Source organism: Aquila chrysaetos, assembly GCF_900496995.4.
Source record: "Aquila chrysaetos chrysaetos chromosome W unlocalized genomic scaffold, bAquChr1.4 W_unloc_3, whole genome shotgun sequence".
NCBI lineage: Eukaryota > Metazoa > Chordata > Aves > Accipitriformes > Accipitridae > Aquila > Aquila chrysaetos.
In genome coordinates, this window is record NW_024470323.1 from 29,926 (window position 1) to 45,423 (window position 15,498).

The window sequence follows — 15,498 nt, forward strand, 5'->3', positions numbered from 1 at the left end:
TACTGTTATATGGCTTTTGCAGGAAGCAAGAACTATATACATACTCTCCTACTTCCCTTAGGCCTACGGTTATACAAGATCAAGCAAAACGGTTAAAGATTACATATGCAGAGAGGGTCACATTTCACCATGCGGCCCTAGCATTGTTTTATATTGACACGAAACAGGTTAATATATTTCACAATTTGTTTTTCAAACAAAGATCAAAACAGTTCAATATAAATAAGTAATGTCTGAAGCACAGAATCCTAGAGGAGCAGCTCAATGGTCAAATAAGTTATAAAAGAGATACCATTCAGAACAGAGCTGTAAATTTTCAAAACCTCTTATATCCCTTTTGGTCTCCAGGATCTTGTATTATCTACTGCTTTGTACAATCCAAAAGTTAATGGTTATACTGAATGAGGCATTTTCTGTTTAGCAAGGGAATTAGTTATGTTTAATTACTTTCCTGGTAATCTGGTTTGTGGTAGTTTCCTTAAAGGCTAAGTTAATCAGTAGATAAAAAAATCCTCCTACCTGTCAGTAAAGACTGGATGGAGCTTTTGTACTGTTATACAAGAGTAAGGAAGGGCTGAATGGCTTTAGCTAGTCTGATTTCCTAAGACTCTCGTATTTAGCAAAGCACTGCAGAAGAGTGCTGCACTGACAGGTAAAAAGCTGCTGCTTCAATCTTTCCCCACAGCGAGAAGCTGTAACTTCCCCCAGGGAAAGAACAGGCACAAGGTGAGTAATTAGAAAAACTTGCATAAATGAAGCATTCAGTGTAGAAGTACTGTGTGTGAAAGATAACACCTGAAAAGGCAGTTATTAATACTGATATAAAAAAACCCCAAACAACCAACAGTATTTCCAGAGAGCTTGCTTACAATATTAAAAAGTAGCTTAGGATCTATTATTTCATTTTTTCCCCTGGACTTGCAAAATGCAGACTTGTCCTGCTCACATGCATTCACAGCGCTGCTGCACAGGTCTTTTCCCAAGCCTGCTGCTTTCACCGTGTTGCCTTTTTCTTTGCTTCCTCAGACATTGTAATAAAGACCAGAATAGTCATGAATAAGAGGTGGACTTTTCAAACTACATGTTTCTCATCAGATCCTCACATGATGCAGTATTTAGTCCTTTTTAAATAAAGGACGTGTTGTGTTTTTCTAACTTTCCAAATCCTTCTCCTCAGACAGATGTTTAACATTGAAGCAAGCCAGCTTCCCAGCAAGGCACCTTACTGAGGTCCACCTCAGGATTTCCAGAGTCTGCTTAATACCAAGTCCTATCTCCGTGAGTTAAAACAGAGGATGCAACTGGCTTTATTTTACAAACTGTTAGCACAGAAAAGAGCTATACGGAAGACCATGAGGAAGGTATACAGGAGGTGTCCCTTTGAGGCAGGGGAGCAGAAGCAGCCCAGCTGAGAGGACCCAGCCCCTCACAACGGCCGTTAGCGCCAGGTGCGAACAATCCACCCGCCAAACCCGCGAGGAGGTAGAGCCGGGGGCATAGAAATATGGCGGGGGGAAGACACTGTGCGCCAGTCGCACGCGCAGTCCATGCTCCCAAGGTACTAGAAGGCAAGCACTCGCTACACACTCTCCCCTCTTTCCCTTCCTCGGGCCGGCTCGGATGGTCGGGAAGGACGCATGCGCACGCTGCACCAGGCCCGGCTCGGAAGCGCTCCCCGCCACTCCCGCGAAGGGTGGATGTGTTGCGGCACTCTTCGGCATTGGTGGAGGCGGCGCCTGCGCGCGGGGAGGGGCTGGGTGTTGCGGCGCTCTTCGGCATTGGTGGGGGTGGCGTTTGCGCGTGGGGTGTTGTGGTGTGACTGCGCCACGTGTGCTGAGTGGGGACAGCCGTTGCGTGTGCTGGCTGCAGGCTCCCGCCCTGGGGGAGAGCGAGCTCGGGTGATGTCCTCTTTCCGGGGCTTTTTCTACGGCTACTTCTGTTTTGTCAGCCGGGCAGTAGCCCGCTGTTCCCCGCTGCTCTGCCAGCGGGCGGTGGGGGCTTCCTTTGCCCTGCCGGGGCTGCCGCTGCTCGGTGGCGCTCGCCGGCGTCTCCTCGCCTCCCGCGGCCTGAGCCCCGCTGCCCGCTGTGCGGTGGTGGGGCCTGGGCCGTGCGTGCCGCGGCGACGGGGCTGCGGTAGGCTCGAGGCGGCGGGCGGCGGATTCTGGCCGGCGCGGGTAGCGGTGGTGGTGAAGACGACGCGGTACGAGTTCGAGCAGCAGCGGTACCGCTACGCTGGGCTCTCCGAGGAGGACCTTAAGCAGCTGGTGAGCGGTGGGAGGGGACGGCGGTCCCAGCCTCCCCGGGCGCTACCGCCGGGGTCGCGGTGGGGCCGGGCTGTGGGGACGTGTCCGGGCGCGGGGAGGTTTGAGGAGTTACGAAGGCGATGCCCAGGCCCTGGAGGGGCCTGCTGGGCCGTGTGCGCGGGGAAGGGGTGTCCGGAGTAGGCCCGAGGCTTCCCCTTGTTTTGGTGCGCGGGGCGGCGCCGTGGGCCGAGGGTGCGGCCGCTCTCCTCGCGCTTGGCCGTTGCCGGGAGGCTGTGTCCATCTCGCCGTCTCCCGAGGCCCTTAAGCCCGTCTCTGTGAGGTGGTGAGCGGCGCTGCTCGCTGCGGTAGGCTAGGAGAGGGGTTATGAGCTTAACCTCCCTTTATTCATCTACTGCAAATTGCTGAGGTATTTGTGTAGTAAGCGTGTTTGGGTCTTATTCCCGGAGTAATTCCAGCAGTGTTCAGCAAGCTACAATTTTTTTTTTTCGTAATGTGTAATATAAAGACTATATTTAGGGAAGCGCATGCTGAGGAAAACACTATGTTGTGAAAATCCCCTCTGAGGCTTAGAGAGGACTTGTTCTCGTTTCTTCCTGCTCCTTTGCTCTGTATCCTTGTCTTGCTTCCTCACTTCATCCTTCAGGTTTTTTTTTCAAACTCCTCTAGCTAAACAGCTAAATCTCTCATTCACATCTGTCTGTCTTGCCTTTTTATCTGGTCTTTAAGAAACATTCAGTACAAAACCAGTGGCTATTACGTTAATGAAGGTATACTAAGGAAAGCAGGTATCTTTAAGAGTTTATATGTGCACCCAGTGTCTTGTGTCTTCATCTCCACCAAGCTCAGTGACCCTGTCCTGTCTTACATGTACCCTGTGACTGTCTCCTTTCAGTGCTCTGTGTCATCTGCCACTGGTGGGCTAAAGGATGGTACCTGCTGGAGTTACTTTGATTGTCAGCAGTCTGTGCAGACCAGGTCATGAGCTCATACTACTGTCTTAATTCTGAATAAGACCATTAATTTGGGTCTGTCTAGTCTTTGGTCTCATACAATGGGAAATGTTAGACCTCTGTTCACTTACTGCATTTGGAGTAAACTTTCAAGTGCACTTATGTAGCAGGGACAAATGATATAGTGGTTGTGGTGGGTTGACCCTGGCTGGATGCAAGGTACTCACTAAAGCTGCTCTATCACTCCCCCTCCTCAACTGGACAGGTGTTGTGGTTTAACCTCAGCCAGCAACTAAGCACCATGCAGTCAGTCACTCACTTCCACCCCCCACCCAGTGGGATGATGGAGAAAATTGGGGGGAAAAAAAAAAAACAAAAAAAACCTCATGGGTTGAGACAAGAACAGTTTAATAGAACAGAGAAGAAGAAACTAAAAATGATAATAATAGCAATAATAAAATGACAATAATAATAAAAGAATTGGAATATACAAAACAAGTGATGCACAATGCAATTGCTCATCACTTGCTGACTGATGACCAGTTAGTTCCTGAGCAGTGATCCCCCCCTGCCTAGGCCAACTCCCCTTAATTTATATACTAGGCATGACATCACATGGTACGGAATACCCCTTTGGCCAGTTTGGGTCAGCTGTCCTGGCTGTGTCCCCTCCCAACTTCTTGTGCCCCTCCAGCCTTCTTGCTGGTTGGCCATGAGAAGCTGAAAAATCCTTGACTTAGTCTAAACACTACTTAGCAACAACTGAAACCATCAGTGTGTTATCAACATTCTTCTCATACTGAATCCAAAACATAGCACTATACCAGCTACTAGAAAGAAAATTAACCCTATCCCAGCTGAAACTGGGACAACAGGGGAGAGAAAATACAATGAAAGGCTCATGGGTCGAGATAAGGACAGGGAGAGATCATTCACCAATTACTGTCATGGGTAAAACAGACTTGACTTGGGGAAAATTAATTTATTACCAATCAAATCAGAGTAGGGTAATGAGAAATAAAACCAATTCTTAAATCATCTCCCCCCCACCCCTCCCTTCTTCCCAGGCAGGACTTCACTCCTGAATTCTCTACCTCCTCCTCCCCCCGAGCAGCACAGGGGGATGGGGAATGTGGGTTGCAGTCAGTTCATCACATGTCTCTGCTGCTCCTTCCTCCTTAGGGGGAGGACTCCTCACACTCTTCCCCTGCTCCAGCATGGCGTCCCTCCCACGGGAGACAGTTCTCCATGAACTTCTCCAACATGAGTTCTTCCCACGGGCTACAGTTCTTCATGAACTGCTCCAGCATGGGTCCCTTCCACAGGGTGCAGTCCTTCAGGAACAGACTGCTCCAGCGCAAGTCCCCCGTGGGGTCACAAGTCCTGCCATCAAACCTGCTCCAGCATGGGCTCCTCTCTCCACAGGTCCTGCTAGAAGCCTGCTCCAGTGTGGGCTTCCCATGGGGGTGCTCTGGCATGGGATCCTCCACGGGCTGCAGGTGGATATCTGCTCCACCATGGACCTCCATGGGCTGCAGGGGGACAGCCTGCCTCACCATGGTGTTCACCATGAGCTGCAGGGCAGTCTCTGGTCTGGTGCCTGGAGCACCTCCTCCCCCTCCTTCTTCACTGACCTTGGTGTCTGCATAGTTGTTTCACATATTCTCACTCCTCTCTTCTCACTGCTACTCCTGTTGTGCAGTTCCCCCCCCCCCAGCTTCTTAAATAAGTTATCACAGAGGCACTACTGCTGTTGCTGATTGGCTTGGCCTTGGCCAGCTGCGGGGTCTGTCTTGAAGCCAGTTGGCGTTGGCTCTATTGTACATAGGGGAAGCTTCTAGCAGCTTCTCACATAAGCCACCCCTGTAGTCCTTGCTATCAAAACCTTGCTACACAAACCCAATACACTTGTATAGCCTTCCTTTGTAAAGAACTAGGATAAAAAGTACAGTATCTAAAGTAAGATAGTTCTTCTGTTTTTCTAACTTTTTCCTGTATACTTCAGTTGGTCATCCATCTCATATGGAATTCCTGTCCAAACATTTTTACATGTTTTGTAAAGTTCTCTAATCAAATTTCATATGATACCAAGTTTAATGTGGAAACTTCACCTTGTGTTCTTATTCTTACCTACAATGTAGGTTCCTGTTGCCAAGATGTCCCTGTACTTCCTTTCATATGGTAGTTATGGAAAAGCAATGTCTCTTTCAGCTCATCTGTAAGACTGCTTTTCTGTCTCTGTTTAAGCTTCTATTGAGGAAGCATTTCTTGGTGTTAAGTATAGAGAGTCAGGTTGTCCTCAGTGCACAGCTAAACCCAAGAAAAACAAAATGGCCTGTTTGTTCACCTTTCCTTAACTGCTTGTGTACAGGCAAGACTGGAATAGTGAATCAGTTAGTGAGTGTTGAACATCCCTAAAGGTGCTCTCAATTGGATGTAGTGATAGCTGCAGTTTCTCTTCTCACACGAATGAATGTTTTGCAGGATTGGTAACTTGTATCAGTCTGAAGATGTGTTTAAAAAAAACCAAAAACACCACCACCTGTAAATGCACAGTGTCTGATTGCAGTAGTTGCAGAAGCACCTTAGAGTTTGTCCTTTTGGAGAAACTTGCAGGTATAAGAAGTTAATTCTCTATGTTTGTTTTTTTATTCTAGAAAACTGGTGCTTTTTTAAATCTAGCTTTCCTCTCAAAATACCTTTACGTGAGGAGTTGCAGCAATAAAACTCATAGGCTTTGTCTACCTGGCAACGCTAACTTGCCTAACTGTGTTTAGCAATATTGTTAGGTTCTTGCTGCGTGGGTGGGAAAACAGATTTGTGCAATAACACACTGAAAAGCTCTTCTGAAATTATATATTTGAAATAGGAAATAAGAGAGTCAATGCAGTAAGGAGAATTTCTGTTTCTCACATTTTTTAGCTGACCCGTAAAAAATTTCTGTATTTGCATTTTGCTATGACTCTGGTCTCAATTTTTTTTCCCTCAAACTCTGAGCTAACGGCATTCTCAGTAAATATGTTAGATGAAGGTTCAGGAGACTCTTACCCTCTCTACTGTAGACAGAGATCACTTCTTTAGCAGAGTGCTGCAAAGTGTCCTTCCCTCTCTGTGCCGTATCCTTTGCGGGCAGCTTGGGATCATGATGTTTTTTGCTTCCTGAGGTTAGCGGCACTGCGTGTTCCCTGTGTCCCGGGGAGACTTGAGAAGCTGGTCCCAAGACTACTGGTCTCTGAGGAACAGACCAGACACTGTCTTTGGATGTGCAGCGAGTCCCTACTGCTGCTACCCAGGGTGATGCTCAATTTATCCTGAAGGTCATGATTTGAAGCAGTCATGAATCTGGTGTGGGAGCTCAGTCATGCAGAACAGCCATACAGAGAGCAGGGTAGGAATCGAGGCTTGTGTGAAAGACTGCTATTGGGGTAGCAGCAAAGAGTGAAAGCAGAAGTGTATAGGAAAAGCTTAGCTCACCTTATGATGTTATATTGCAGGGGCTCAAGCTCAGGTGACCATAGATCTGGCTTGTGGAGTGGCAGTGTTGTGGCATGAGGGAGCCCATACCAGCAGAGGGGCATGGTGCCTTTGTCATTTGTCACAGATCTTCAGATGTCCAGATGCTGGTTATCTTAAATACAAAAATTTGATTTCAGGGCAATATTGGAGGCTTAGATTTGGGAAGCTGTACCTGGGCTTGTTTGCCTACCAGTTGTGGGCAGAAGAGATGTTTGCAAGTTCTTGGAAGATAACTGACATCTCTACTTGAAAGCTTCAGATTTTAGTATAGCACAAATAATGATCATTGTAGGCTTAATCAGTTGTGCGTGATCACTGAGACAGGAGAGCAGACCTGAACTTGGCTGTTGCAATCAGTGTGTTTACATATTAAGTGACTTACTGCATTTTCTGTCTTAATGCACAAGCAACACTGCATGTGTGCCTTTGGGCCTCTAATTAAATAGGATTTGTTCCGTATTTAAGGAGGCTGAAGATGAATCATTGGCATACACCAATATATATTAAAATATGATAGAAATCATATCATATATATGATATGCTATATAAATCATAGCATACTTCAAGAAGCAGAATATCTGAATATCAAAACTGGCTGTCTGACACTTTTAATAGAAAACAGAGGCCCTGAGCAGCTGTGGCCTAAATACTTCTGTGGCTTTTTTTTTTTTTTTGGACACACCAAGTAAGTTGTACTATACAAACACTATTAAAGGTTGCAAGGTCAGAATTCCTGAATTCTTTCTCTGTGCAAATAGAGATGGGCGAGGTGAATAAACAGTCTAGACAGCAGAAAAGCAGAACAGATGGGGGAGAGATGGAGAGCAAGGGCAAACACTCTTGAAAGAGTATTTAGTAGATCTGTAAAAGATTAAATCTTTCATTGCATCTCTACATACATGTTATGCTTGCTTGCTCCAGGTGGTTATTTTTAATATATCTTGTGGCAAATGCTCTTACACACTTACAAATGAGTCTTAAATCTGTTGATAACTGTATTTAAACACATCTGACTATCATAATTGGTATTCTAATTCTGAACTATTCTGAAAAGTGTGATTAAGTGCTCTGAATGCTGTTGTACAGGTTTTCAGAGTCTTTAGTTCAGAAGGGAGATTAGAGACCTATAAAAAGAAGAGATTTCTAATATTGGGAAAGAAAAATGCCCCAAAATGACCCGGCACTTTTTAAAAAAGTGTTGCATCAATAAATTCCATGCATCGAATTACATAGGGAACAATTTTGTTTGCCTTCATGAGATTTAAAGAGACTATTGGATTTCTAACACTTGCAGTTACCAGCTATAAGTTAAATAAAAATACTAGTCATTTTCCTAAGTCCCTACAAACAGTTTGCTTACCAGAAATGACAGCAATTTGAATTTCCTCTGACCTGGTTATTGGGATTGGCATCTAAATATGGCTGGTTACAAAAATGAATGATCCAGTCAACTAATACTGAAAGCTACTGTGTGTCCTGAAAGAATTTCAAGGACACTTACAACTGCTTATTTCGCTCTCAGAAAACCTATACAGAGCAAGCATTGCTGTTGTCCTTATATAAACTAAGAGAACTTAATGTCCCAGTAATAGATAAAGCTAATTTCCCGAGTCCTATTTTTTTGTTTGATAGTATAATTGAGATGCAACTGCTAACTTCTCACTGCTGGAGGGTGTTTAGGGAAGGTCAACAAAATTAGCACTTCATATGCAGTTTTAATTACCTTTGAAGATGTCTTGTCAAATGAAAAGTTATGTTCATTTTGGTCTTAATTGGAAGAAAATGATTCAGTGTGGACTACAGTTGATACTCTACTGTGACTGTTTTATGTGCCTTTATTTGGAGTGGGGAGGGAAAGCAAGGAGTTGGAGGTTTGAAACAAGTTTTGGCTCTCTTGGACCACTGCAACAAATTGGCAGGGATGGTCATCTCGGAAATGTGAAGCTCATACAGCTTTCTTGAAAACTGGTATCTGGGTAGAGAAAAGGTATCCTGTTAGCAGGGTATTGCCTCCTCTGAAACAGGCACAATGTGAACTCATCTTTAATATAGGGCACCAACAACATACTGAGCCAGGCTGGTCAGGAAGGATATCTCTCAACAGGTAGAAGAGCTTCAGTTGGAGCTTGTATGTTCTTGCACACAAAAACAAAACCCACAGAATTGTGTGTGTGGGGTGTGTGTGTAAGCAGCCTCCCCCCCCCCCCCCCAATTTAGATGCTTACAGCACCAGCTGTTACTAATCTGTGCATTAAAGTTTTCATGTTTCTTAAAATTCTCTCTTGGGAAATATACTATTTTATCTCAAACTTGATAAACGATTTTTTTATTACAGAAAAAACTCTTTACCTTCTTTTACATTAAATGGTGAAAGATGTATTTTTTTTGTATCACTTTTGAATTACCTTTCCTAACTGCTAGCCTTTTGGGTTTGTGAATTTCACACTACTGCCCCAAGGTACACTTTTGGAAACTAGCCAGGCATTTTGTTCTTAGATTTCTGTTTTAGAGGCTTGTACTTAAATCCAGATGCCTGTGATCCACTAGAACTCTCATTAGAAGAGGTTACTTAAATATTTTCAAAACACTAGGATTTTTACAGATGCAAGGAAGGTAGCAGAAAGAAAAAGTTCAACTGAATTCTAATTTTTAAATGAAATCAGATAACTCAGCAGAGTCTTTTTTTTCTTAAAAAATTTAGACGTCCTTGAGTTTTCCTAAATTAAAAAAAAAAGTTGAGCTATTCTAAAAAGCAGTAAGTATTGGGTTAAGTATTTACTCCTGTGTTCTTTTGTGGATCCAAATGGTACAGTGGTACATTTGAAGATAGTATCTTTAAATGGAAACTTATTTAATGAATGAAGTGGTACCGTGAAGCTTTTCATCATTCTGATGATTTCAGACTACCAATCTCTGGTTGCTTATTTTGTAATGTGAATTATTCTTGCAGATTTTCTTCTTCTAGGGAATGCATAAAGCGTTTAAAAACTGGTAGGACTATAGTTGGCTCTACCTCTCCCCAAAAAGGGGGGGGGGGGAATTGTCTCAATCGACTGAATTTGAAGCATACAGAAGTCAAGACAGACTGTAGTACACCAAGATTATATAAAGCTAAAGACACTTTTTTTAGAAATAAAAATTTTGAGCTAGTCCATTGGAAACTGAGATGGGTATTAAATGTTGTTCAAGTTACACAACCACAGTGTGCATTTGTTTATCTTTACATTTGAAATTTGATATACTTGCATCAATGCTAAGTAACTTTAGTTGCTTCTGCTTTATTAAAAAGTTCCTTCTAGTTTGTCATTCTGTCATAGGAGGAGTCTGGAAAATGATGGAAACAAATGGATGGAATGTAGTAATTCCTTTTTCCATAGCGTTTGCGTTTTTTCCAGCACCCCATTCAAGTATAATCAGTCATATATAGCAAATAGATGCAGAAGTAGGGCATTTCAGTGTAGCTAAACTAAACTTCATGGACTATCTCACCAAGCATCTGGTACTTTATACAGCTGAAAAAGGCTGCTTTTTGGAAGTGACTTTAATATTAGTTTTAAGTACTTAGCTAGTTGTGATTTATGACATTGTTATGTTGGTGTCCTGCTGAAGTAATGAGAACTGAATGATTGAATTGTCTGGATTGCACTGGATTTCTAGAAACCTGTTAGTGCAGAAAATAGTTACTGATTTGTTTATAGTTAACACAATTTGCTCTGCATTAGCCTTGAATTACAAACCACTGTGTATTCTTCAATTGTGGTTAAAATTACAATAATACTTTAATGTGGTAGATGAAGAATTAGAAAATGGTTTATGGCACACTTACTTCATGTGTAGATCGAACTCTTGCCCCAAAGCAGCATTTTTATAAAGCTTCAGGAACATAATGTTGTCAGTTTCATTTACCAAGTGAAGAAATTATTGAAGTCAGCTACTACAGAAGTAATGGAATACAAAATGCTGCAATATGCAAAACACTTTATGATCATTACTCTGTAGCAGATATAAAGGCAACATTTGAAAGGCTTCTGTGACTATATAATGGAAGTGAGGGGTTTAAGTTGCTGAAGAAAACAGTGAGGAAAGTATAAGCAAAAAAAAAAAAAAAATTTCCTAGCTAAAGCAGCCTACTGGGCTTTTACAGCACGAGGGGTGAAGTACCAAAGTGGTAGAAACCTAGCAAATGGCCAAACTATTAGGAACAATTCTGAGCAATTGACAACTGGTTAGTTCAGCAGTCAACAGTAGACAGGTCAGGTAGGACCAGCCTACTACCTTTCTTTTATGGTAGGTACTGACCTACTATATGGGTTAACCTGCCACATTTTTTTATAAGCAAGCAATTAATGGTCTGTATGATATCTAATAACCCAGAGGAACTGCGTTTAATGCCTGCAGCTTGCAACTCAGCAGTAGTTTGAAATTGAAGACTTGATTCATGTTTAAAGCTTTATAGAGAATTTGAACCTGGGGCATAGGTTGTGCTGATTCTTAGTAGGGCTTTGTTTTAGGAAGCTGCATGTTTCTCTGCTACTTTAGCCAAGGCAAATGCTGATTATTAAAGCCATCTTGTAAACAAGGCATTGAGTTTGTGGATTGCATTTTTTAACTGTTAAATTATCTGAAACCAATGTGCTTTACGTTCACCTAGGACCTGCTGCTGCTCAGTGAAACTGGTTCTCAGGTTCACTTCAGCGAGGGCCTTGGAGCACTCCTGCTAGTCTCAATTACCTGGACTGCAGGTCCCTGAAAGAGCTGAGTGTCCCAAATGGTTTAATCCACTAGTACTGCAAGCATGATTCTGCTGAAGCCTGCCCTGTTGTTAGTAAAAGGTTCAGCCAGAGGCTTATCAAACAAAGCATCAATTCACTGAGTCTGGAATTTTTCAATAAAGACTTAAATTTGAATAGTGGTTTTGGTTGTTTTTTCCCCAAATGTGGTGACCCTACCATCTCACTTTTTATTTTTTTTCCTTTAGCAAAACCATGTAAGATCAGACTTGATGCATTTAGAGTTTCTAATGCAAAAGTAAGTAGGAGAACACACTTCACCTTTTAAGAAGTTTGAGAAGTTTAAGAAGTTGAGCAACTTCTGTGAAAGCAGGGTCATTAGTATAAATACAGCAACTGAAGCTTATAAATGGTATTTGTCTTAATTCCTTTCTAGTTAGAAGAATTTGAGAGTGGGCATGCTGTCCAACACTTACTGTGAAGGTTAGTGTCATATCCAAACCTGGACACCTGTTGTACACAGCCACCAAATTCAACTCTCCCATCAGTTCCAGCTGGTGCTGGAAAACTCACTGAAGGTTCAGGTTTGTGGTTCAAGGTTGCTGTGGCTGTGCTTCTAGCAGGCCCTTTTCTGTGGAGCACTTGAAACGGGCCTCCAAGGTACAGATTTCTACTGGGCAGGTTCTGTCATGGTTAACTGCTTAGTTTATTTTTCTTTGTCTTTTGTGCTTTATGTTTTTTTTAAGGTTCAGAAACTGAATCATGCTTTAATCCCACTTTATTTGTATGTGGATTATTTTTGCATTACAAAATAGGAAAGCTTAATATGCGATCGGAGCTCTTAAATACAGATGAGGAGAAATGAGAAAGTTCAATGTCTGCCTGACCTGTGAGGAAAACTGAATATGTTTTTAACGTGACAGATGAAGATTTAACTTAACTAGTAGTTAACACTAGAACATAGGAAAACTACTTGCATGCAACTATGGATTGCCAGTCTTAGACTTTGGCACTTAAGCAATTTTTTAGTCAGTGTTCCTTATTTGTCAGGGAAGTAAAAAAGAGTGTATTAGTTGAAGCAACATGCTATATTCAAAGCTGTTTCTAGTTCAAAACTTAACACTCTTGGAAAAAGAAGAGATTTTTTTTTTTTTTTCCATAGCCCTGTCAAAATAAATGCTTGTTTCTTTTAAAACTGAGAGCACTAGCTGTCTATACTTGGGAGATGTGGTTAATCTAGAGAGACAATGTAAAGATACTACCTTCAAATGTACCACTGTACATTTGGATCCACAAGAGAACATGGGTAAATACAAGAATTTTAATAATGCTGTGCTCTGCTTAGAAATGGCTAGATGATTTTTACCTATAGTGGTCATAGTATTTTTTTTTTTTCTTCAGGTTAAAATTCAAACTTCTGTGTTTAGCTGTTGCTTTCTAAATCCATTTGTTTGGTGGTTCTTTCTGTAGAAACTTGATAGATTGGAAAGCAGTGATCTGTTCTTGTTTTCCTGCTGGGGTGTGTGTGTAGGCAAGTTCATTGTGGAAATTTGAGAGAGTAATTGTTTCTAGATCTATGCTGCTTTTTTTTTTTTTCCCCTCTTCTAGTCAGATATTTAGTTTAACTCCTGCATGAGTGTTGTGGTTTAACCCCAGCTGGTAGCTAAGCACCACACAGCTGCTTGCTCACTCCCCCTCCAGTGGGATGGGGGAGGGAATATGAAGGGTAAAAGTAAGAAAACTCCTGGATTGGGATAGACAGTTTAATAGCTAAAACAAACTGTGCAAGCAAAGCAAAACAAGGAATTAATTCACTGCTTCCTATTGGCAAGCAGATGTTCAGCCATCCCCAGGAAAGCAGGGCCTCATCATGTGTAACGGTTACTTGGGAAGACAAAATGCCATCATTTCGAATGTTGGATCATAATCCATGTATGTAGACAACAGCAGGTATTTGGATGTTGCTTGGCTTTGTGTTGCTTTTGTATTTGTTGCTATAAGCCATGTCCTAATTGTGCAATGTTGTTACTTGAGGGCCAGCATTATTCCAGAACAACAGTCCCACAGTTCAAACCCAGTGATGTGAGATTTGTCAAAGATGAGAGTTAAGACTCCAAAAGGAAGGCAGTCAAGCAAATGTCTCTTGCCTAAATGACTGTTAAAGGAGCTCTGTGAAAAATTATCCTTTCATTAAAAAAGATCAGGCTGAAAGATAAGAGCTTTTTTTAGGCATTCAGTCTAGGCCTTTTCTCCTTGAAGTTCATAAGGAAAAATAACTCCATCATAGAGCACATTCTGCTCATCTTTCTTGGCTCTAGTTGTAGTGTTAACTGTTATAGAGAAGGTTTTGGGGGAGACGATGAATTCCCTTTGCATCTTGTTTTCTTCTGTGCAAGTGGGGAGACTGTTGTACTTGCTCTTAGATGTTGAAAGCGGAGAGTGGCTTGTTAAACCCTTTTTGAAGGATGGCTATGACAATTGTAAATAAGAGTTTCCTCTGAAGGGTAGAATTTGCAAGTTGTCTTCATGCAGAAGCTAAAACATAAGGGCCTTTTTGAGGGGTCTGGTAAGACTGAAGTCTGGCATTGGTTCATGGGCCTGTCCTATCGGTGGGCTCAGAAGTCAGGCTGTCCTGCAGTCTGAGATTTTCTGTATGTCACAAATTTCTCCCAGGCTCTCTTTGGGGAGATGGTACGCACAGTGACTGGACTGTCTGATCTTTGCTTTCAGCTCTTTTAAAGTAAAAAGAAAGTGGTGGTCTGTCTGTCTTACTCTTTATCCTTGGTATTGCAGAATTCTTTTAAGAAGCAGTATTTGTGATTGTTTCAGTATGACATTCAGATCCTGGATATCATAGAATCATTTAGGTTGGAAAAGACCTTCAAGATGATTGAGTGCAACCATCATAACAGTCACCTCCCTGCTCCTGCTGGCCACACTATTTCTGATACAGGCCAGGATGCTGCTGGCCTTCTTGGCCACCTGGGCACACTGCTGGCTCATATTCAGCTGGCTGTCAACCAGCACCCCCAGGTCTTTCTCTGCTGGGCAGCTTTCCAGCCACTCTTCCCCAAGCCTGTAGCACTGCATGAGGTTGTTGTGACCAAAGTGCAGGATCCAGCACTTGGCCTTGTTGAACCTCATCTCATACAGTTGGCCTCGGCCCATTGATCCAGCCTGTCCAGATCCCTCTGTAGAGCCTTCCTACCCTCAAGCAGATCAACACTCCTGCCCAACTTGGTGTCATCTGCAAACTTGCTGAGGGTGCACTCAATCCCCTCATCCAGATCATTGATAAAGATATTAAACAGAACCGGGCCCAACACCGAGCCCTGGGGAACACCACTTGTGACCTGCCGCCAACTGGATTTAACTCCATTCACCACAACCCTCTGGGCTTGTCCATCCAGCCAGTTTTTCACCCAGCGAAGAGTACACTTGTCCAAGCCATGAGCTGCCAGCTTCTCAAGGAGTATGCCATGAGAGACAGTGTCAAAGGCCTTGCTGAAGTCCAGGTAGACAACATCCACAGCCTTTCCCTCATCCACTAGGTGGGTCACCTGGTCATAGAAGGAGATCAGGTTGGTCAAGCAGCACCTGCCTTTTGTAAACCCATGCTGACTGGGCCTGATCCCCTGCTTGTCCTGGACTTGCCATGTGAGTGCTCTCAAGATGAACTGTTCCATAATCTTCCCTGGTACCAAGGTCAGGCTGACAGGCCTGTAGTTCCCCGGATCCTCCCTCCGACCCTTCTTGTAAATGGGAGTCACATTGGCAAGCCTCCAGTCCTCTGGGACCTCCCCTGTTGACCAGGATCACTGATAAATGATGGAGAGTGGCTTGGCAAGCACCTCTGCCAGTTCCCTCAGTACTCTTGGATGGATCCCATCTGGTCCCATAGATTTGTGAGTGTCCAGATGGCATAGTAGGTCACTAACTATTTCCTCCTGGATTATGGGGGGTATGTTCTGCTCTCCATCCCTGCCTTCCAGCTCAGGGGGCAGAGTACCCTGAGGATAACTGGTCTCGCTATTAAAG

The 15,498-nt window shown here is 43.2% G+C and overlaps 1 protein-coding gene across 5 annotated transcripts in view; it reads left to right on the forward strand.

Annotated features, from left to right (window-relative positions):
• Nucleotides 1–1,813: 1,813 nt before the first annotated feature.
• LOC121233029 (NAD kinase 2, mitochondrial-like) overlaps nt 1,814–15,498 on the forward strand; it is a 39,856-nt gene continuing 26,171 nt past the window's right edge. For 3 of the 5 annotated variants that reach the window (XR_005931830.1, XM_041121610.1, XM_041121611.1), the window contains exon 1: nt 1,814–2,264. Coding sequence is in view for 2 of the 5 variants with exons in the window: in XM_041121610.1 (XP_040977544.1) it covers nt 1,902–2,264 (363 nt within the window). In the remaining 3 variants the exon portion in view is untranslated. Of the gene's footprint in view, nt 2,265–13,292; nt 13,393–15,498 lie in introns of those variants that run through there. The other 2 variants (XM_041121614.1, XM_041121612.1) reach the window with 2 other exon arrangements.